At 38.1% G+C, this 25050-nt stretch overlaps 1 protein-coding gene across 13 annotated transcripts in view; it reads right to left on the reverse strand.

Annotated features, from left to right (window-relative positions):
- ATRX (ATRX chromatin remodeler) overlaps positions 1 to 24380 on the reverse strand; it is a 324331-nt gene extending 299951 nt beyond the window's left edge. For 6 of the 13 annotated variants that reach the window (XM_048213851.2, XM_048213850.2, XM_048213849.2 and 3 more), the window contains exons 1-2: positions 24094 to 24342; positions 17239 to 17300 (exon numbers count right to left, since the gene is read on the reverse strand). In XM_048213851.2, the coding sequence (XP_048069808.1) occupies positions 17239 to 17294 (56 nt within the window). In that variant the 5' untranslated portion in view covers positions 17295 to 17300; positions 24094 to 24342. Of the gene's footprint in view, positions 1 to 17238; positions 17301 to 24093 lie in introns of all 13 variants that reach the window. The other 7 variants (XM_048213856.2, XM_048213855.2, XM_048213853.2 and 4 more) reach the window with 2 other exon arrangements.
- Between the last annotated feature and the right edge of the window lie 670 nt (positions 24381 to 25050).

Consider the following 25050-nt stretch of genomic DNA (forward strand, 5'->3'; position numbering starts at 1 on the left):
TCCCTCTCCCTGCCTCTCCCCCTACTGTGCGCTCGCTCTCTCTCTCTCTCAAATAAATAAAATCTTTTTTAAAAAAAAGTTAAAAAAAGAAAAACTTTTCTGATCAAAAACTACCTAACTAATTGCACACTCTTGGAAAGCTCCCTTAGCCCCTCTGAGCTAAAGTGTAGTGATTTTGGTAAATAATTACCTCATTTTAATTTAAATAGTAAGGAAACAACTCTGAAGCATGTGAAAGAGTATACAAGAAATCAAGAATACTCCAAACAGGGGCGCCTGGGTGGCACAGCGGTTGGGCGTCTGCCTTCGGCTCAGGGCGTGATCCTGGCATTGTGGGATCGAGCCCCACATCAGGCTCTTCCGCTACGAGCCTGCTTCTTCCTCTCCCACTCCCCCTGCTTGTGTTCCCTCTCTCACTGGCTGTCTCTATCTCTGTTGAATAAATAAATAAAATCTTTAAAAAAAAAAAAAGAATACTCCAAACAATCCAGTGTCACAACAATGTAACTGTGGCTAATTTACTTCCTTGAGACTGTGGCAGTGATTAAAAAATGTAAAAATCACTTTAAAACATAATAAGTGTCCTTCACTTTCTTGAACAAGAGATCTGACATGCTTCCTATAAAAATATTCTTACTTTATTGTTAGAAAATACATAGAAACATCCTAATGAACTATTAAAAACATAGTATTACACCAAGAACCCTGAAGTGGAAGAGAAATAATCTTCGTATAGTCCTAAAACTAACTGAAATTTTACTGGATGACTGTTAAAATACTTTCCAGTTATTAAATTTGCTGAAAGGGATCACCAATCCATCCTCATGTTTGATTTTAAGAGTCAATCAGCAGGGCACCTGGGTGACTCAGTCGGTTGAGCATCCAACTCTTGATCTCAGCTCTCAGCTCAGGTCTTGAACTCAGGGTCATGAATTCAAGCCTTGCATTTGGCTCCATGCTGTGGAGCCTACTTGAAAAAAAAAAGAGTAATGAGCTGAGACATGACTAGCTGGCTCAGTCAGCAGAGCATACAACTCTTGATCTTGATGTTATGAATTTGAGCCCCATGCAGGCAAAGCGATGAAAGGGAGAAAGAAAAGAAAAGAAAAGAAAAGAAAAGAAAAGAAAAGAAAAGAAAGAAAAGGAAGGAAGGAAGAAAAATGGAGGAAAAAAGTAAATCAGCTCCATGTCCACTCCTGGAAATAATAACCAATCAGCAATTCCTTTTCCCTCTGCAATGTAAAGATCACAACATCCCCCCATTTTAATTCATACCATCCTCAGACTAAAGGAAAACTCCAGTTCACTTGAGACTCAACCCCAAACCATATTTCTAAAATGCTACTGCCTTCCTCTTTTAACTGAGGTTATCTCATAGATTGTTATATAACCCAACATAGGGACAGAATTTTAGAGCTAAAAGCACTTTATTTTTTTTAAAGATTTTATTTATTTATTTGACAGAGATAGAGACAGCCAGTGAGAGAGAACACAAGCAGGGGGAGTGGGAGAGGAAGAAGCAGGCTCCCAGCGGAGGAGCCTGATGTGGGGCTCGATCCCAGGACTCCGGGATCACACCCTGAGTTAAAGGCAGACGCTTAACGACCAAGCCACCCAGGAGCCCAGAGCTAAAAGCACTTTAAAATGAGGGACTGGACTAGATAAAAAGGAAAAAAATGAGGCCCTGGGTGATATAGTTAACAGAATACCCAAAACTGAAAGTTGTAGAAAGCATGGTCCAGTGCTTTCTCAATATTTCATTCTATTAGTAACACTATGTTCCATGACCTGAAAATACCTTAACTTATTTTACACTACCTAAAGGTTCAAAGTCATTTCATTCCCTTACAAACTATTTAAGTATAAATAGAAATCAAGCTAGCTATCAACACTGAATGGGAGGTATGTCATATAATAAATCTACTGTGCCAATCATCCTGCTGTTTATCTTTGTTAACTTAGCATCCTGTCAAAACCAAGAAACTGAACAATCCTCACAAAGACCTAGCATAAAAGGACAGACTTCCACCCTCTGTCATGTTTCCTACTTTGTAGAAACACACACACAAATAACAAAGATTTATTATGTACCATTACACAAATAAATGCTGGTTTTAAAAATAACTTTAATAAAACAAACTTATGAATAAAAGGAAATGTTTTGAACTCTTTGCTTTTAAAATTGATCATGCCTAGGCCATATTACTCAAAACTAAGGAAATATGAACCATACCCATGCTTCCTTAGAAGGATATCATTAAATATGAATAGTGTCCACATATAGAAAAAATTGTTCTTCAGCAATTTTCTTGAAAAACTGAGATACATTTATTTTAATTCCTATCTCTTGTTTACCTATAGATACAGTCCTAGCCATTTCTTAGAAGGCAGAATACTATATATACCATTATCATAATAGCACTCAAAACCATGACAACTTCACTTCTTCTGAAATCATTATTACACAAAAATTTTCAGGGGCCCCTGCGTGGCTCAGTCGGTTAAGCGTCCAACTCTTGGTTTCGGCTCAGGTCATGATCTCAGGATAGTGGGACTGAACCCCACGTTCGAGCTCTGCAGTCAGAAAGGAGTTTGCTTGACATTCTCTCTCTCCCTCCCCCTCTGCCCCTACCCCTGTCACACACTCTGTATAAAATAAAATCTTTAAAAATTCTTTCAGAGCTATGTTTTAGAAAAAGGAATAGCAAATTCAAATATAACACCAGAAATAAAACAAGTGAGAAAAATCTCAAATATTAAAGATTAAGCTAAACAGTATAAACAGTATATTCTTAGACTACAACTATGACTATTTAAAAAGAACATTTACAATGACATAAAAATTACTTCTGGTTTTCACTGAATGCTATTATCTTCTCCTCCCACCACAATCTTTCTTTTATGTTGGAAAACCTAAGCCAAGAAAGTTATATTTAAGTTTCAAGACCATAATAATTTATTTTTTTAAGATTTTATTTATTTATTTGAGAGAGAGGGACAGAGATGGCGAGAGCACCAGTGGGGAGGAGAGGGAGAACAGGCTCCCTGCTCAGCAGGGAGCCCGACACAGGCCTCGATACCAGGACCCCAGGACCATGACCTGAGCCAAAGGCAGATGCCCAACGAACTGAGCCGCCCAGGTGCCCAAGGACCATAACAAGTTAAATAAAGGAAAACCAGGAAACATACTTCCACCATATAATATAAAAGACTGACATCTGGGGGTGCCTGGGTGGCTCAGTCAGTTATGTGTCTGACTCTTGATTTCAGCTCAGGTCATGATCTCAGGTTGTAAGACTGAGCCCCAGTCGGGCTCCACCCTGGGCATGGAGCCTGCTTAAGATTCTCTGTCTCCCTCTCCCTTCTGCCCCTCCCCACTCACACACTCTCTCTCTCAAAAAAAAAAATAACATCCATATTCTATTAAACATATTTTTAAAATCTTGTCATCAAAGGAATATGGGCAGAGAACAGAAACATTTATAAAAGATGCAATCAGTAAAACACGTTAAACTACCTTTAACCTCTTTATAGCAAGGTACTACTTTATACCCTCCAACTGAAATAGCAATAATGTCCACTGTCCAAGGTACAGTGAAATGGGTACTCACACATTCTGTTAACAGTGTAAATAATTGTAAACCCATTAGAAAGCAACTGGTAAACGATCAAAGAATTATAAACATTCATAACATTATATTCACTAATCCCTCTCTTAGGAATATAATCTAAGGTGATCTTTTAAAAAGCATTTTAAGTGTAAAGTTGTTGTCACATTATAAAAATTAGAATTTTCATCAGTAAGAGGAGAGTTTAGTCAATTATGGTGTAACTAAATGGATTAAAAATAACTATGAAAGAGGGGCACCTAGGTGGCTCAGACAGTTGAGCATCCGACTCTTGATTGTGGCTCAGGTTATGATCTCAGAGTCATGAGATCAACCCCCTCATCGGGGTCAGCACTCAGTCTGCTTGTCTCTCTCCCTCTCCCTCTTCCACTCCCCCCTCCCTGCATGAGCACGTGTGCTCTCTCTCTAATAAACAAGTAAAATCTTTTTTTTTAATTTTTAAAAATTAACTATGAAAGAAACAGAAAGCAAAACAAATTACCAGGGAACTGGGGGAGAAAGGAATGGGGAATTACCATTTAATGGGTAAACAGTTTTTCTTTGGGATGATCAAAAAGTTCTGCAAATCGATTGTGGTGATAGTTACACAACACAGTTAATGTACTTAATGCCACCAAACTGTACACTTAAAAATGGTTAAATGGTAAATTTTATGAATTGTAGATCTAAAAATGATTAAACGGTAAATTTTATTCTGTATACTATAATAAAAAAATAACTACAAAAAACATTTTAAGTGAAAAAACTTATTCCCAAATTTAATCACAACTATTTATAACTATGTGAACATTATATAAGCACATGTAGAAGGAATTAAAAGAACCTTTGTGGGTGAGATGAGACAAACCACTGGCTCTAAGGGAGCAGTTCTCATTGGGGCCAATTTTGCTCCCTGGGTACATATGACAATGCCTGGAAACAATTTTGGTGGTCACAACTGTGGATGGGATTATCACTGGTGTCTAGTGGATAAAGGACAAAGAATACTGCTAAACATCTTATGATACACACAAGAATCCCCTCACAACAAATAATTATCTAGCCCAAAATGTCAACAGTGATTTTATTCAGAAATGTTGCTTTAAAGTAATACGATTCAAAGGGTTCTTCCATATTTAACGTGTCTATATTTTTTAAAGGTTATATGGTAAATATAAAAATGCATTTAAAGGCTCAGAGCTTTGGACTCTCTTTCTTTCCCCTACAAACTTCCATCACAATTCATAATTTTTACCCCAAAGAGAGAGAGAGGTGGGGAACCAAAGGACAAAAATGGGGAAAACAGCAAACTGTCACACATGGATTATTTTTCTGCAAACTGTTCTTCAATGGATTACAACAAACAGGACAAACTGGGACTAACAGGTTTTAACACAATTTCCACAGACCTGTCCATGTGGTGGTTTTTTTATTCTCTCACTCTCATTTGCTTCATTACAGCTGTTTATTTTCAAATTTGAGACCTATTACTCTTACACCATTGTTTCTCCATGATAACTTTAAAAAATATTATTCCTCAAACACAACTTTGCAAATGCAAATAAATGTTGAAGAAATGAAATGAGACAATCACCAATTTTTTTAAAAATCATAGTAACAAATGCTAAAATTAGTAAGTGAAAGTTTACTGAAGAACAGGATATTTACAAAGTATCTCCGCAAGAATCATTTGTTAAAAATGGAGAAAAATTAACTTCACATAGAAAAATCTGGTGGATACCACTTTAACCAAGTGATCAAAATTATTATCACCAGTAATGGGACCAACTGACATCATCTGTCTCCTGCTAAGAGGCACTTAAAAAGAACACACCATCATTCCTGTTATTTTCCGTCCAAAATTCGTAACTCAATCTAATCATAAGGAAGCATCATACAAACCCAAATTGAGGAACATTCTAAAAAAAGAAATAGACTGCAGTCTTCAAAAATGTTAAGGTCAGGGGTGCCTGTGTGGTTCAGTCAGTTAAGTGTCCGACTCTTGATTTTGGCTCAGGTCATGATCTCAGGGTTGGGAGATCGAGCCCCACGTTGCACTCCTCACTGGGCATGGAGCCTGCTTGAGATTCTTTCTCTCCCTCTCCCTCTGCCCCTCTCTCCATAAAAAAAATGCCAAGGTTAGAAGAGAAATATAGTATGATTTCACTCATATGTGGAATTTAAGAAATAAAACAAACAAGCATGGGGGGGGCGAAAGAGAGGCAAACCAAGAAACAAACTCTTGACTATAGAGAAGAAACTGATGCTTACCAGGGAGTGGTGTGTGGGGCTATGGGTTAAGGAGCTGATAGGGAGGGGTGCCTGGGTGGTGCAGCTGGTTGAACATCCAATTCTTGGTTTCATCTTTTTTTGCAACTCTTAGTTTCAGCTTGGGTCATGATTTCAAGGTCATGAGATCGAGCCCCATGTCAGGCTCTGTGCTCAGCACAGAGTCTGCTTAAGATTCTCTCTCCCTCTCCCCTTCCCACTCATACACACTCTTGCTCTCTCTAAAATAAATAAATCTTTAAAAAAATAAAATAAATAACTGATAGGGATTAAGGAATGTACTTGTTGTTATGAGCACTAGGTGTTGTACAGAAGTGCTCAATCACTATATATTGTACACCTGAAACTAATATTACACTATATGTTAACTAACTGGAATTTAAATAAAAACTTAAAAAAACTGTCAAGGTCAAGAAGACAATGAGAGGAACTTCCAAGTTAAAGAATATTATTAGGGCAACTTTCAATATGGATTTCATATTAGATAAGAGTATTGTATGTATTTAAAATTTTGTGATACGATAATTACCCAGTAATTGTGTAAAAGAATACTCTTGTCCTTTGGAAATTCTGAAGCATTTAGGGGAAAGGGACATGATGTTATGCAACTTACTCTCAAAAGGGTCAGGAAAAAAATGAATATAACCAGAAAATATACAAATGATAACGTAGTTGAAACAAAATGTTAACAATGCTGACTTTAGAAAAAGGGCAAACAGGAGTTCTTTGTACTCATAACACTTCTGTAAATTGGAAATAATATCAAAATAAAAGTTACAAAAAATTTTGTAGCATTTTAACTTTTCAAGTATCTTCCTTTTCTAAGGACGTGGAACTATTATAGGAGACCAGTTTCAGTTAATCTGACCCCATGTCTAATCTAAGAAAGCAGATAACAGTTTAAAATATATCACTCTGATAATTTGCTTAAAAAACATACAATTATGGGGGCGCCTGGGTGGCGCAGTGGTTAAGCGACTGCCTTTGGCTCAGGGCGTGAACTCAGCGTTATGGGATCGAGCCCCACATCAGGCTCCTCCGCTATGAGCCTGCTTCTTCCTCTCCCACTCCCCCTGCTTGTGTTCCCTCTCTCGCTGGCTGTCTCTATCTCTGTCAAATACATAAAATCTTTAAAAAAAACATACAATTATGTACATTTGCCCACTTCACTCCTCTATTTAAATACCAAGAATCATCAGTGATGATAACATTTAAGAATTTGACAAATACAGGATGAAAACAGTCTACACGGAGGATGGTATGATTTAAGAATAATATCTGACATCTAGTTTTAGTTTTATATAAATCTCCACCCTTCCCTATTTTCATACATTATACACTAGAGCTATTTTCTTGAGTGTGATATTTACTGTAATTTTAATCATTTCACTTTATCATTGTTCAGTAAAACAAGTTGATATTACTTTAAAGACTTAAATTATTTGATTTTCTATGATATAAAAAAGCATAAGAAAATATTAATATAGCATAGAGAGCCTTTTCAAATCTTTAAAAAAGTCTTTTCAAATTTGACCCAAGTAATGTTCCTTTTTTCACCTCTACCTCCCATATCCTCTCCAATCACAATGTCTCACTGTTCTCAAGGCACAAAACGGCCCTTCTATCAAGTCCCTAGACATGACCTTTGCATCACCTAGAACATCTCCCCTCCTTAACAACACTACCACCTTGCCTTAAATCCCAACACAAAACTGCCATCTCTCTCCTTGGAAAATATTGACATTAACTCTTCAAGGCTATTTTTTGCTGTTCTTCCATATTTCTTGGTTCATGTCTTTGTAACTGTACTTAACCACATCATAGTGTATTTCAGTCATTTATTCCTCCACTTAGCTATTAATTATCTACAAATCCCTATCATCTAGAATTGTGGTTATCGAACAGGAGGACTGTGCAACTCCCACACCCTCACCAACCACAGGAACCATCTGACAGTGTCTTTAAACATTTCCAGTTGTCAAAACTGGTGGTGGTGGGGGCGTTACTAGCATCTACTGAGCAGAGGCCCAGGATACAATGCATACACAGAAGAGCCTCCCATAGCAAAGAATTATCTGGACCAAATGTCTATAATGCCAAGACTGAAAAGCACTGACCTCAGAGAATCCCTGGCTTATATTAAGGCTTAAAAATGCTTATGAAAATAGAATAAAATACTTATCAAAGAATTTAGAAACATAAAAAGGGATATATAATGTGGAACAGTACAGGCTCAAGAATTGCCAAGATAGTACAAAGAAGAGCAATGTGGGCATTCATGCCCTAGCAGATTTCATGAAAAGCTATAGTCATTAAGAATATGTGGCACTGGCACAGGGATTACAATAAACACACCAGGATTGACATCATATACAATGGTGGAGCGAGTAACTCCAAAATTCTGTCCCTCCACTAAGGCAACAATCACACTAGTAAAAAATTTCTGAAGCAACATTTTTGGAAATCTAGAATCTAATCAAAAACCTACAACCAGGCGCCTGGGTGGCTAAGTCGTTAAGCAACTGCCTCTGGCTCAGTCATGATCCCAGGGTCCCGGGATCAAGCCCCGTTATCAGGCTCCCTGCTCAGCGGGAAGCCTTCTTCTCCCTCTCCCACTCCCCCTGCTTATGTTCCCTCTCTGTCTCTCTGTCAAATAAATAAATAAAATCTTTAAAAAAAAAAAAAAAGAAACCCTACAACCAACAGGGAACAGTTAATAGAAAAAGCTGCTGAACATCAGTATGAGAGCACTGTGGTATTTTAACTTTATGCACCTATCATGTCCCCCTCACGGCTAGATGACAGCCATGAAGATGGTGGCCCCCATTCCTAGTGAACTTGCAGATGACAAAGGTAGTGATGTGGATCCTATTCTTAAAGAATTGTGGTTATGTGTTTTGACCTGTTTGGTCATTATCCAACAGAATAGGATGGGGGTTGTCTTTCTTTCACCCACCTCAGAACTTTCTAAGAAAGAGCAAGTTTCTAGACAGACAGAATTTGTCCAAAGCATTTAAAGGCAAATATACTATCCACAGCCACCAGGGCAAGGGATAACAAGTGGGCCAGGCACTTGACAGACATAAAAGGATGGGAAGAAAGAAGCCAGATAGAGATACAGGAGAAAATAAGAGCTCCAAAGAGCTCCAAAAAGCTCCAGAACATACCAAGGAATTTAGAAGGCCACACCTATGCAGCTGGACACGTGCTCAGAAAAGACAAGAGTAGACCATAAATTTTCACCTTTAACTGACCTTTAGCCTCCACCCATTCAGGAAGTGACCGTTACAAAGAGTTTTAAATGGACTGGCTAAGCACTGAGAAGTACCCCAACACTGAGCCAATCTACAAAGAGAGAGAGTTGTTTTGGTTTGGTTTGGGTTTTTGTTTTTGAACTTTTTTTTTTTTGCTTGTATGTATTTAAGGAAAGTTCTGTCAAACCACTAACTGAACAATAAGCTACCAGAACAAACACTTCAGTATCCACACGTGACAAATATAGCCTTTGTAAAAATAGGTTAGCAAGTACACTAAGCAGGGGTACCTGGGTGGCTCAGTCAGTTAAACACCTGCCTCTGGCTCAGGTCATGATCTCAGGGTCCTGGGATCGAGCCCCACATGGGGCTCCCTGCTCAGCCAGGAGCCTGATTCTCCCTCTCCCTCTTCCCCTCCCTGCTGCTTGTGCTCACTCACTATGTCTCTCTCTCTCAAAAATAAATAAAATCTTTTAAAAAAAAGTTCACTAAGCAAAAACCACCACAAGAAGCAACAACAAACATTGGGGAGGGGGGGGAAATGTTTTCCAGAATTGCCATATTACAATATTCAAAGTATCCGTTTTCAACATAAAGTTAGAAGCATGCAAAGAAATAAAAAAGTATGGCCCATTCCCAGGGAAAAAAGAAGAAATTAACAGAATTGTCCCTGAGGAGGCTCAGATGTTGGAATTAATAGGCAAGGACTTTAAATCAACTGTTTTAAATACAATCAAAGAGCTAAAGAAACCAGCATGCCTTACCAAGGTAAGAATATACAATGAAAGAAATAAAAAGGAACCAAATAAAATCTTGGAGTTGAAAAATGTAATAGCAGACATGAAAAATTCACTACAGAGGTTCAACAGAAGATCCGACCAAGGATAAGAAAGAATAAGTGAATTTAAAGATAGAACCAATTGAGATTACCCAGTATGAGAAGCAGAGAGGAAAAGTGAACAGAGCATCAGAAACTTGTGAGATACCATCAAGCGTAACACATGCATAATGACAGTCACAGAAGAGAAGAAAAAGGAGCAAAAGAATATTTAAGTAATAGTCAAAGCATCCCAAATTCATGAAATACATGAATCTACATATCCAAGGTCAATGAATTCCAAGAAGAATTAACTGAGATCTACAGTGAAACAAAATATAATTAAACTGTCAAAGCCAAGGAAAATCTCAAAATCAATGATAATTGACAAGTACAATGGATCCTCATTAAGATTAACAGTTGAACACCAGTAAAGTGAGATGACATATTTAAAGTGCTGCAAAAAGGGGCGCCTGGGTAGCACAGTTGGTTAAGCTGACTCTTGGTTTCAGCTCAGGTTATGATCTCAGGGTCCTGAGATCATGTTCCACATGGGGCTCCACACTCAGCGTGGAATCTGCTTAAGACTTTTTCTCTCCCTTTGCCCCTCCCCCTGTGCTCTCTCTCAAATTTTTAAAGATTGAGTATTAAAGTGCTGTAAAAAAAAAACCCTCATCAACCAAGAATTCTGTATCTAGCAAATACATCCTTGACAAATGAAGAAATATGCCAAAAAATCAAAAGCAGAGGAAATGCATTGCTAGTATACCTGCCCTACAAGAAATGCTAAAGGGAGACTATCAGGCTGAAATGAAACACCACCAAATTTAACCTGGAGCTATATTATAAAATAAAGAACAATGGTTAAAAGCAACCGAATTAGGTAAATACCAATGCTGCTGTTTTCTCTTTTTTTTTTGATGTTACTATTCAATCTCTTTACTTCAGTTGATAATAAAAAAAAAATCCCAAAAAGAAAAACCCAGGATCAGTGGCTTCACCAGTAAATGCTACCAAACATGTAATGAATAATTATCATCTCTCGAATTCTTCCCAAAAACAGAAGAGGAGGGAACACTTAACTCATTCTACAAGGCCAGCATTACCCTGATACCACAAAGATATCACAAAAGAAGAAAACTACAGGCCAATATCCCTTATGAATATTGATGCAAAAGTCCTAAACAAAATACTAGCTACTGATACAAAAATCTTAAACAGAATGCTAGCAAACAGAATTCAATAACACATCAAAGAATTATACAACATGACCAAGTGGGATTTATCCCAGGAATGCAAAGTGTGACAAAAATAAATCAATGTAAAATACCACATAAATAGAATAAAGGGGGGAAAATGACATAATCATCTAAGTTGACACAGAAAAATGATCTGACAAAATTCAATACCCTTTCACATTAAAAACACTCAGAGAACTAGGAAGAGAAAGGAACTTCCTCAATTGGATAAAGGGTATAAATGAAAAACCCGTAGCTGGGGCGCCTGGGTGGCTCAGTCGGCTAAGTGTCTGCCTTCAGCTCAGGTCATGATCCCGGAGTCCCGAGATCGAGCCCCACGTCGGGCTCCCTGCTCAGCAGGGAGTCTGCTTCTCCCTCTGCCCTTCACCCTGCTTGTGCTCTCTCTCTAACTCTCTTGCTCTCAAATAAACAAATAAAATCTTTAAAAAAAACATAGCTAACATCATACTTAATAGTGAAAAGACTTAAAAACTTACAACCTAAGATCAGAAACAAGACAAGTATGCCAGTTTTTTCCATTTCTATTCAACAGAAATTTAAAAAAAGAAAAAACAATCCAAACAGTAAAGGATGAAGTAGTTTGTAGAGGATATGATCTTATATACAGAAAATACTAAAGAATCCACACAAAAAAAATTAAAGAAAATGAATTCAGCACAGTTCCAGGATATAAGATCAACACACAGAAAGCAGTTATATTCCTATACACCAGCAATAAACAATCCAAAGAGGATACTGAGAAAACACTTCCATTTACAACAGCATCAAAAAGAATATATAGGAATGAATTTAATCAAAGAGGTTCAAAACTTGTACAATGAACACTACAAAACATTGCTTAAAAGAAATAAACAATTCCAGGGTTGCCTGTCTGGCTCAGTGAGGAAAGCTTGTGACTCCTGATGTCAGGGTCATGAGTTCAAGCCCCACATAGGATGTAGAGATTACTACAAAAAATAAGCCAAAAAAAAGAAAGAAAATAAATAATTCCAATTAAATGCAATGACATCTCATGTTCTAAAAGATCTAATATTGTTGAGAGCAATACTTCCCAAAATATACAGATTCAGTGTAATCTCTATTAAAACTGCAACAGCCACTACAGCAAAAATTGAAAAGTCAATCCTAAAATTCATATGCAAATTCAAGGGACCCCAAATAGCTAAACCAATCCTGAAAAAGGACAAAGTTGGAATACTCTCACTTCCCAATTTCAAAACTTGCTACAAAGCTCAAGTAATCAAAACAGTGGGGGCGCCTGGGTGGCTCAGTCGTTGGGCATCTGCCTTTGGCTCAGGGCGTGATCCCGGGGTTCTGGGATCGGCCCCGCATGGGGCTCCCTGCTCCGCTGGGAGCCTGCTTCTTTCTCTCCCACACCCCCTGCTTGTGTTCCCTCTCTCGCTGCCTCTCTCTCTGTCAAATAAATAAATAAAATCTTAAAAAAAAAAAAAGTTATCAAAACAGTGTGGTACTAGCATAAGGTTAGACAAATAGAGCCAAAAAACCCAGCAATATATCCATACATCTATAGTCAACTGATATTAGACAAGGATGCCAAGACCACTGAATGGAGAAAGAACAGTCTCTACAACAAATGGTGCTAGGAGAACTGGATATCCACATGCAAAAGAATAAAGTTGGACCCTATCTTACACCATATACAAAAATTAATTCAAGGGGGCACCTGGCTGGCTCAGTCAGTACAGCATGAGACTCCTGATTTCAGGGTTGTAAGTTCAAGCCCCACATTGGGTGTAGAAATTACTTAAGAATAAAATCTTGTGGCGCCTGGGTGGCTCAGTCAGTTAAACGTCCAACTCTTAATTTTGGCTCAGGTCATGATCTCAGGGTTGTGAGATCAAGCCCGATGTAGGGCTCCATGCTGGGTGTGGAGCCTCCTTGAGATTCTTTCTCCCCTTCTCCCTTTGCCCCTCCCTGCTCCCTCTCTAAAAATAAATAAATAAATAAATTTTAAAATTTTTAAAAATTTAAAAATTTTAAAAATCTTAATTTTTTAATTAATTCAAATTGGATCAAAGACCTACATATGAGCTAAAACTATAAATTCTTAGAAGAAAATAGGGACGCCCGGGTGGCTCAGTCAGTTAAGCATCTGCCTTTGCTCAGGTCATCATCCCAGGGTCCTGGGATCAAGTCCTGCATTGGGGCCCCTGCTCAGCAGGGAGTCTGCTCCTCCCTCCCCTCTCCCTCTATCCCTCCCCCTACTTGTGCTCTTTCTCAAATACATAAAATATTTTTAAAAAATGCAGACTTCCTGAAACCAATATTGTACTGTATGTTAACCAGAATTTAAGTAAAAATTTGAAAAGAAAAAAAAAAAAGACACAATGGAGGACTAAAACCATTCCAGTCTATTTTTTTAAAATATGAAAGTATATATGCTCTAAAGCAGGTAAGAAATTACATATTCGTAATAAAGCAGTAATATTTGAATAAGGTCAGCATCCTGCCTCACTATGTTTAAATAGCTGTCTCTGTGTAATACTCTAAGTAAAAAGTAAATTGCAATAAAGGTCACCACGTTCATGTGGGCCTAATTACCAAAACCTTCAAGAAATGTTTCATCTCACCTCATACACTGATTTCTGCTTTAATAAATACAGTTCATTCCAGTTATATACCACACCCCACCCCCACCGAAAGGCAGTCTTTAAATGGAGACAAGAGGCAAAGAATGTGGCAAGAGCAAGAAAGCAAAGCAAAAAGTTGTTTTTTTTAAAGATTTTATTTATTTATTTGACAGAGAGAGAGACAGCCAGCAAGAGAGCGAACACAAGCAGGGGCAGTGGGAGAGGAAGAAGCAGGCTCATAGCAGAGGAGCCTGATGTGGGGCTTGATCCCAGGACTCTGGGATCACGCCCTGAGCCGAAGGCAGACACTTAACAACTGAGCCACCCATGCACCCCGCAAAGCAAAAAGTTTTATTCCTGTTGTAAGAAAAAGGTCTTTAGGTGAGAACTGTGGTTCTCTTTCTCTGCAGAAAAAAAATACAATTTTAAGACATTTAGATTTTAGAGACAGAAAACAGCACCTGTTTCCACAATTCATCCTTCCAGTTAGGCAGGTAACCCTAGTTCCCATCCAGAATAATCAGGTTACTGTTTAGAATTCAGATGTCAGAGACAAATCATGGAATACACTAATGAGTGGGTGGCAGTATTCAGGAACACAAGTCATTTAGATTTTTTAGTATCTATTGGAATGGGGACCAAGGAGGAAGAAGTTCCCAAAAGTCATCCTTTCCTGCCTTGAAATTCCACCTTTTACTCAAGTTCATTCTACCCTATTCAAGTACTAAACTACTGTGTTCTTATACCACATATGTCAGTAGCACTCAGCTGGTACTTAGCATCTGTTACTATACTTTTAGGGGGAATGGGGGTTGAACATATATGTCTATATTCTCCTAAATATATTCCTTGTCTAAAGGACTGTTCTATCTTCTCAGTATTTCCAACAATTGGCACAGAGTAAACTCAAATGTAACCCCATGCTCAAAATATTCAAAGGCTCCCCATGTTTATAAAGTATGAAATTCCTAAGCATAGCATTCAAAGCTCTCTGCAGGATAGTTCACACAACTTTCCAATAGTACCACAACTCAGTTCAAATACGGTTCCCTTCCCCCTCTTCTACTGAATTTTTATTTTACTTCTCTTATAATAAGCAACACATTCTGCTTATAGTTCCTTGTTTAAAACTCCGTGTACTCTCTACTGGAGTGTAAGCTCCTCAAAGGAGGAAATTGGTCTGGGTCCATCTTTTTCCCATGTGGGAAGTAACAAATTGCCTTGTACAGAGGAAAAATGCTTATTAAAATGAAGATAATGTCTGCTCAGGGATTCTTTAAAAGAAGAGTGGTGATTTGATGAGCATTAAAAAAAAACAACCCTGAAAAAAAAAACACAAAACAACCCTGAAGTCATTTAGTACCCTCCAATATTCAATATCTTCTCTTCGGTATCTGAACCGAGATACTCGGTAAGCTGTGTCCAATGCATGATAGTCAGCCTTTGAAAGAAATGTATTATTTCATATACTTAACAAGTAACAGGTGCAGTCACTTTAATATGAAATATTCACTCTTGATTCTCTACTTTTAGCAGACACTCAGAATACACAATGAAAATTCATAAATAGGGTGTTTTGTGGTTTTGAATTTGGGGGGTATATGAAGAAGGTGGAAAGGTGAAAAGCAAAAAAAAAAAAAAACAACAACAATAAAATGTGGGCAAATTCTTCCCAACTCTATAGAAATTAACTAAACCTAGCTTCAAATACCTAAATTAAATGGCAGAGAATGAGCTCATTGATAATCTTAGTATTAAAAGAAAATACATTCTAAAATATAGTAAAAGCAAAGGTATCATATGCCTCCTGATAAAATGTGCTGAGAAAGACACAACATCACTTCATAGTATTTCTAGCAAAACACATGATCACAAGGAAGTATCTGACAAACCCAAATTAACTACCCTGTTCTTCAAAAGTATGTAAGAAAAAAAAAAACAGAGAGCAAGGTACAGCGCTACAGAGTAAAGAAGATTAAAGAGACATGACAATGAATTGCAATGCATGCTCCAAAACTGGATGCTAAACCGGAAAAAAATTTTTTTCTTTCACTATAAAGGACATTATGAAGCAACTGGCAAAACATGAATAAGGTCTATAGATTAGAAACAGTACTGTATGGGGGCACCTGGCTGGCTCAGTCAGTGGAGCATGCAACTTCTGATCTCAGGGTTGTGAAAGCCCCACACTGAGTGTAGAGATTGCTTAAAAATAAAATCTTAGGGCATCTGGGTGGCTCAGTCCGTTAAGCATCTGCTTTCGGCTTAGGTCATGATCTTGGGGTCCTCGGACTGAGCCCCGCATCAGGTTCCCTGTTCAATGGGGAAGCTGCTTCTCCCTCTCCCTCTGTCCCCGCCCCCCACTCATGTGTGCATGCATGCGCGCGTGCTCTAATAAAATCTTTTTTTTTAATCTTTTTAAAAAAGGAATAGTATCAATGTGAATTTCTAATTTTGCTAACTATACTGAGGCTATGTAAGAGGATATTGCTATTTTGGGGAAATACATATTGAAGTATTTGGCGGTAAAGGAGCATCATGTCTGCAATTCACTCTCAAATGACTCAATAACATAGACAGAATGATAAAATAAGTGTTAAAAATTACTGTTTGCTGAATCTGGGTGAAGGACCTGTAAGAACCTGCATATTATTTTTGCAAATTAAGTCTGAATTTGCATTTTTTAACTTTTTATTTTGAAATATAGTAAAAAGGAGATGATTATTCTTTATCTCCTTGAAGGTAGATCAGATTCATCTCCCGAGGGTACAGTTATTAAAAACATTTTTAAAAATCATTCAATAAAATACTGCATGAGATCAATGAGACACTGACTAGAAAGTTGTTCTAAGTAAATGTCTCTGGTCTCTAGATATTTTTAAAACGTTACTTATAAAAACACCAAATGTCTTTTACGGGAGTAGGACTAAGTTACTAGCCAAATGTATATTAATACAGAATTTTTTGAAGGGACACGGCTTTTATTTGTCTTGTTCACCTAAGCAGTACTTTGAACAGCTCTTGGCACATTGCAAGAATAATCAGTAATAACTAATATTTGAGTAATTAGTATGTCCCAGACAGTAATCTAAGCGCTTTGTGTCCTTTAACTCAATTAATCTTCACATAGTCCAAGAAATATTTGGTGATTGAATTAGTACTTTTTGCGGGATGACAATTATAGTCAGTTCTGAAATCATGTAACATGAGTTCCTAAAAATCACCAGATTATGCAAAATTGTGCAACAAACACCACAGGATTCATAGGGAAAATGGGGTTAGAAGCACAAGACTCAAAAAACTTTATCAGTGACACAATTTTTAAAAAGATAGAAACCTAATAAAAATGATACCACAATTTTACACAGTTTACACAAGATGATTAAGAAATACACAAACACAATAAATACAGCACTTTACCTTGAAAAAGACCTGAAGTTTGCTTGTGGAAGTACATCAGATGGGCTGCAGCTCATGAATTACTGTGAAATGATGGAAGGAGGATTATCTGAAATCGGATGGAAAATTGTAACAACAGATGTGGATGGGAGTGGTTTATAACACAAGGGGGGCACTAAGCTAGCCAACAGATGTTTTGAGGTGTGAGGTGTGTGTATGTATATGCCTGTATTTAATGCAGTTCAGTTCAGCTGGGTGTCGTTTCCTGCATTCACCCAGGGAAAACTTTCTATAAAGGACCAGATAGTAAATATTTTAGGCTTTGTGGGCCATTAGGTCTTTGTTACAACTATTCAACTCAGAGATTGTGGTACAAAAGCAGCCACAGATAATATAGACAAATGGGCTTGGGTGTGTTCCAACAGAACTTTATTCACAAGAATAGGCTACTAGTTGGTGGTCATAATTTACTGATCCCTGACCTTGCAGAAAAAATCCTGCATAAGAAAATGCAAATTTTGTCTTATGCTCAAATTGTCCCCTAATGTATCAATCTTGTTGGGACAAATACGCATATTCAAAACAAGCATTACAGCAGAACTATGTTTGGATTGCTATCATATAAACCAAAAAATAATTAATATAATTCAAATAAGCAAAATAACAAATCTAGCATTACATGAAAATAAATTACGTTGATTTTGGACTTTTTTAAATCAATCATTATCCAAAAGTCAACTGACCACTTCAAATGACCAAAATAAGAACTAAGGATAGATTCTGAACAATCACAGTCAATCAAAATCTGTGCATTAAATTCTAAACAATCTTTAAGAAAAGTGGAAAATACTTTTGACGGTTCTTCTGAACTGAAATTATCAGGCTCATTTGCAAAGGGCACATGTGGCTTTTACAAGATCATCAAGCCACAAAAGTTAACACACAAACTGAACTAGAAGATGAGTAAGTTCTGGACATCTAACGCATAGCATGGTGACTATAGTTAACTACACTCTATTACATACTTGAAATTTGCTAGAAAGTAGATTTTAAATGTTCTCACCATAAGAACAAAAAAATGGTTATGTGAGGTATGTGTTAATTAACCTTTTCGTGGTAAACATTTCAAAATATGTACATATATCAAATCATCATGTTGTACATCTTAAACTTACACAATGTTGTATGTCAATTATGTATCAATAAAGCTGGGGAAAAACATACTAATTGCACAATAATTATACAATATTTGTCCAGGAACTGAGTTAAAAATTCTAAGTTGACCTGCTTCCAAAGAGTAAACACTAATATACAATAATCCTTTGCTCAAGCTGCCATATCTCACATCTGGACTCCTCCAGTTTTCTTTGTCAAAACCGCATCCTTCAAGGGCCAAATTCAAATGCTTTCTCTATAAAGCCTTCCCTGGACCCCACCAGAAATATCCTCCTACTCTGAATTTAGATTTACTTACTGCAGCATTTATTACTTTATATTCTGCTTCAAAATTATTTGTGTACATGTCTAATTTCCTCTGCCATATGGTAAATAAGACTAATCTTTAGCCATACTAATCCCTCTGCACCGGCAGCCCTTTTTCACAGCCAACCCTTAACTGCTAACTCATCTTCAAGACCCAATACAGATACCATCACCTCTGTAAAACTTTCCTAGAAATCCCCCAAATTAGGCTTTCCTTCATTTCTGGTACCCAGTAAAACCAAAATACCTCTATTTTAGCACTGTTTTATACCTGCTTATTCATTTAATATCTCCCTCACTAGGTTAAGAATGCCTTAAAGATGTGGGAATCTTGTCTTATTAACCTTTGCATGCCATAGCACAGTGCCTGGCCCCTAGTTGATACTCAAGTATTTGATCAACTAATAAAGCATTCTCCCAAAATATGAAGTACAGGATATAAACACATGAACACCAGTACCATCCCAATAATTTCTTAAACAAATATTGTATAGAAAAGTCAACAAAAAGCTGGACTATAGATCCAAGAATGGCTACTTCAAGCCAAAACTGAAAAACAAAGTCTCAAGAAACAGGATCTGAAAATAAGGACTATAGCACACAATTCACAGAATCTTTTCCCAGGCAAAAAGCACAACTGGACAGAATAAAGGTCTTTTCAGAAGTATCATCTCTAATCATAAAGGACAGAAACAGGGTCACCTGAGCGGTGCAGTAGGTTGAGCATCCGACTGTTGGTTTCAGCTCAGATTATGATCTCAGGGTCATGAGACTGAGCCCCACACTGGGCTCTGTGCTCAGCATGGAGTCTGCTTGAGACTCTCTCCCTCTCCCTCTCCCTCTCTCCCCTGCACGCTCTTGCTCTCTAAAATAAATAAATCTTTTTTAAAAAGGGCAGAAATATAATATCCTGGATATAATAATCTTTCAAAATAGAACATATCCTGAGCCACAATAATTAACAAACTTCTCAACAAAGTGTTTCCTTTCCAATGTTTGCACAAATACATGTACATTGATGACAGATGATATCAACACCTGTATCCTAACCATGTGAGTTTTAAAACAGAAAAAAGGATACACATACATGCTTCCCTTCATCACTACCCTTCTTCCTACCCCCCAAAGTGAAATAAAAAAATTATCAACATTCACATAAGCAGGACTATTTTTTTTATTTTTTTAAAACTCTACACCCAGTGTGGGGCTCAAACTCACAACAGGATCAAGAGTCACATACTCTACCAACTGAGCCAGCCAGGTGCCTCCATTTTTTCTAAATAACCTTACAGAACATCAAGTACAGGTTCATTTTGCAAATGACAAAACAGAAGCCTGGAAAGGATAAATTTGTCCAAGGTCCTACAATCAGGTAAGCAACAGAGCTATACCTAGAAAACCCAGGTGTGGCTCACAGTTCAGTGTTTATTCCTCTACACCAGCAGTTCTCAAACTTTTAATCTTAGGACCTATTTACACTCTTAAAACGGTTAAGAATTAGCAAAGACCACAAAGTGCTTTAGTTTATTGCCTTTTAAGAACCACTGTTATAACCATGTAACTGCCTCCAGAACTGCAGGCTTTATCAATATCTATAAAACTTACTACCATTTTACAGATGGAGAAATGGAGGATAAATATCCTGCATGTCAGCAATCAAGCCAATCACAAGACAAACATTAGCATACAGGTACGGAGAAGTCCTACTTAGATGCTCCTCTTACTGTCCTACTATTTTCAACATTCCTAAGAGAAGATCTAAACATCATTTTCCAGTGGCTTAAACCATTTGAACAGCTTTTGCCAATGCTCAAGAGAACATTCAAGTTCTGGAGGAAAGGACTTCATGTAAACCCAAGATTTGTCTGACACAATCCATACATTTATTCAGACTCCAAGAGTGAAACAGACACATAAATATACACAATTTCTTACAGAAAAAAATTATTTCTTACACCTATATATATAGAGAGAAATTTCTTTAAGTACTACATTTATCTTATCTCTAGAAATATAATTTATAACTGAAAGCTTATGGTCAACTATATCAAGGGTTGCCAATAATGAGAAATGGCATGATCAAAATTAAAATCACAAATGTCTTTCTTTTCACCCAATCAGCAACATAACCAAACAACTGGTATTTAAATGCTTTCAAAACGCTTTATAAAAATTGCATGTACTCCCCCTCCACAGCCTGGCTTAATACTTTCCACTTAGCGGGAATGCAAATATTTCACAGATAACATTTTTCGAAAATTAGGTTAGTAGGCAATGATTGTGAATTACTACCCTAACAGATACTTTCGAAGACATTTTCCCAGCATCTCTCCATTTAGACAACGTCTGCCTTTTAAAATTTAGGACCATGGGGCACGTAGCTGTCTCAGTTGGTGGAGCTTGTGACTCTTGATCTCAGGGTTATGAGTTTAAGCCCTACACTGGGCACAGAGCTTACTTAAAAACAAATAAATAAATTAAAAAATAAAATTTAAGACCAATAACAAGGTATACTGCTGTCAGGTTTTCAAGTCATCAGCTGCCATAACGATTAGAATGACAAGTCCCGGGGAGCCTGGGTGGCACAGTCGGTTAAGTGTCTGCCTTCAGCTCAGGTCATGATCTTGAGGTCCTGGGATCAAGCCCAGCGTCAGGCTCCCTGTCAGGCTCCCTGCTTAGTCGGGAGCCTGCTTCTCCCTCTCCCTCTGCCCCTCCTCCCCATCCATCCATGCTCTGTCTCAAATAAATAAATAAAATCTTTTAAAAAAAAGAATGGCAAGTCTGATCAAATCTCTGACCCTTATACAAAAAGAGTTTATCTGTCAATCAGAAGCTCATCTTTCATAATGATAAATATTTCAAGAAATAAGCCAATCTTATTTAAAATAAAATACATAGCAAAAGCTCCTTAAAAATAATAACAAAATCTTTTAAAGACTGAGCCACTGATTTTTCAGTGTATGATTTAGCCAGGTCATCAGTTTATTTCCCTCCCTTCTTGCCTTTTGGCTATTTTTTCACCACAGAACCACAGAAAATATATTTTTTTATAAACACTAGTAAAAATTAGAACTAATCTTTGTTCCTGTTTTTAAGTGCTCAACAAAAGTTCTGATACAAAAAAATCTGGAACTATTGTGTAAGATAAAATTAATGTACAGAATTGCTCTATTATTTCTATCTTACATTAGGAGAGAATCAAGAGTGATTCAGTATTGTGGGTACAACTCACTCAAGCACTGCCTGTCAGATTATCCTTTGACTATGATTATGATTTGAGATGAATGACACTTCAGCCTGAGACAGTTCAGAACACCCACTTGGTGTTCTTTCACAGTAAATAATCGGGGAGCATCAGACATTTTTAAATTAACATTTATATATGTGGTTCTTTACAAGGGGTTCTTCATGTAGCTTAAGACTCTCCTGGAATTAAATGTTTTCAGTTTTTCTCATTATCTCATCTGTACGTAAAAGGCAAAATATTGTAACAGCTACAAGCTCTAAGACCTACAACAAATAACCACAATAGTAGCTAACACGAACTTCTTCCATTTTAATACTTGGGCTAAATTAAAATGATCATAATCACATTAGACATGGCAGCTCAAGGGGGCATTAATGCCTTGTGGCTAAGAACGTAAGTTCTGGAGTCAAAACTGGGTTCGATTCCAGCTCCACCAGTTACAAGCTGTATAGCTTTAGTCAAGCTGTTTGATCTCCCTATGCCTCAGTTTCCTCCTCAGCTGTAAAATGAGAAACGCTAAGTACCTACCCCATAGGGTTGTTTTGAGAATTAAGACTGTACAGATGAAGGTCAACAATAAGCACTCTTCAAGACCAATACAAAAAAAAAAAAAAAACCTGACCCTGGCATAAAATGAATGAAGTCTTCTTTTTGTGAGACGTTCAGTAAAATCTAGAGGTGATATTTACCTGTAAGGTACACCCTTCATGTAAACGAACATGAGCACCCAATAACCAGCCAACAAGTTGTACTGGGTACCTCTTACATGCCCAATACCCTATAAATAAAGGTTTATTGTATTTGGGTCAATTAACACAAATTCAGAAACCGAGGCTACAATCTTTACACAGCTAGGGATCTATAAACTAAGAACTAAAGTGTATTATTTTTTCTCAAGGGAAGGAAAAGATCTTCTATCTACTGCTTATTAATGTAGAAAAATAGGCATAAGAGGTATCACAGGCTCATTCCCAAATTCTACATGCTAGCTAAAAGCATATACCATCATAATACTTACTCAAAGGCACATTTTGCCAACTACCAATGCAATTCTGATCCATGCTCCCTGTAGTTTTCTTAATTTTGCCACTAGGCGCCAAGGATACATTTCAGAGCAGAAAATTACTTAATTCACAAGGGATGAAAAGTCAGATGCCAAACAGCCTTTGAAAAGCAAGCCAGCCACCTGTGTAAAAGTAGTATACGTTTCATATTAACCACCCATATTTTTAGACACTATCAAGAGGCAAATCAGAAGCACAAGAGAAAAACAACCTCAACCTAATAAACGTGCTTGATTGGTAGGAGGCCTGCCAGGCACAGCTTCCCTTGCAATAAATCTTACTTCCCATCGACCCACATTAACCTGCTCCTCATCCCTCAAGGAATAAATTTTTTAAAAGTAGGGTCTAATTACTTTTGCTCAAAATTTGCCCAGAAAGTGGAGAAAAATTTGAGGTCTGCCTTACCACCCATTAAAGCTTGACTTCACAAAAAGTATACTGGGGTATACCCTGCGTTAGTACCCCCTCGCCTAGAGATAAATCCAAGGATACCCTTCAGGATCTGGAGTACAGAAGGAATGTAAAAACCTAGCAAGACCCACCCGTTCATCCCCCAAAAAAGAGCTTGTCCCCAGGGGCTGCAGGAAAAAAAAATTCCGCAAAGCTGGGGTATTTCCCGTCTCCTGCTATACAAACGCCACTAACTCGTCCCAGGATCTCACATCCTCCCTCCCGCCCGCCCCTCCCCCCTCTACCCCCCCCCCCCACCTCCTCTCTTTCCCCACGCAGTTTCCAGGCCCAAAGATTGGGAAGAACGACCGGGATACCAAAACCGCCTCCGACTTAGGGGTCTCAATTCCACAGGCACCAAAGAATAAACTAGACGAGGCCAACTAAGCTTCACCGGTTAGGGGAGGTTGGAGGAAGCGCCCAACACGCCAGGCCGCGCCCCCCCACCCCCACCCCCGGTTAGAGCCTACCGCCGAAACTCCGAAACCCTTCTCACCTAAAGAGAAAACGATGTCTCTTTCCGCTAAGCGACACACAAGCCTAACCCACCAAGCCAAAGCTTTCCCAAACACCCTACTCAAACGGCGCATAGGCCCAGACCGCTAGGACCCGTGAGACGGGGTTGTATTTTACCTCATGGGCTCAGCAGTCATGTTTTCGCTTCAACGCCTTGTAGCTTCAACGACCGCAGGGCGCCGCTTTGCGCTCTCCGGCACCGGGTTATGACAGAAATGCAATGGACTCTTAGTCGTCACTGTAGCTGGTGCAGGATCCTCCCCACAGCTCAAAGGCCGCTACCACTGCCCCCGCCGCAGGAGCCGCGGAAACAAAGCGACGCCGCCGCCGCCGCCATTTTGTTGGGCCGAGGCTCAGGCAGAAGAATTGGCGCGTCCTCCCTCTTCCTCTTTCCGTCACCGATTGGCTACCTCCTTCCACAGCTCAGACTCTTATTGGTTACTGAAATTCACCTTCTTTGGGGGCCTGTTGCTAAGGCGGTCTACGTCATTTGATCCCCTCCACCTTTTCATAGGGGCTCCAATTCAGTCCCAATGACCTGAAAGTGCTAGTGACGTATTTTGACTTTATTCTGAAAATGTTTTTTGATCCATCGTCTTTTCCTCGACATACTGACAAAACAATAACAGTAATTCACTTTTATTTAGTGTTTACTATATACCCAGCACTATACTAATCCTTTACCCGGATTATCTCATGTAATCCCCATTCTCTTTGAGGCAGACAGACGCTTGTTAACTACATTTTCCAGATGAGGAAACCAAAACACAAAAGTCTCATAGGAGTGGAGCCAAGATTCAGACCAGACATCACACTCTTAAACACTAATCTATATGACCATCCTATATGTTTTCTTTCCTATATTTCAGGATATGATCAAGTCCTTTACTTTTCTAGCTGTTTTATTTAGACTATTCAGCATGCCAGCATGCTTACAAATATGTATATATAAGACCAACTTGAGATCTTCCTGTAATTCTTTCAATACTGAATAAACTCTAAACTGCCACCTGAAACACATACACACACCAGATGTGATGTGAAGTTAGCTTACAAACCAAACCAATCAAAATC

The sequence above is a fragment of the Ursus arctos genome, chromosome X (assembly GCF_023065955.2).
Source record: "Ursus arctos isolate Adak ecotype North America chromosome X, UrsArc2.0, whole genome shotgun sequence".
In the NCBI taxonomy this organism is placed as follows: Eukaryota; Metazoa; Chordata; class Mammalia; order Carnivora; family Ursidae; genus Ursus; species Ursus arctos.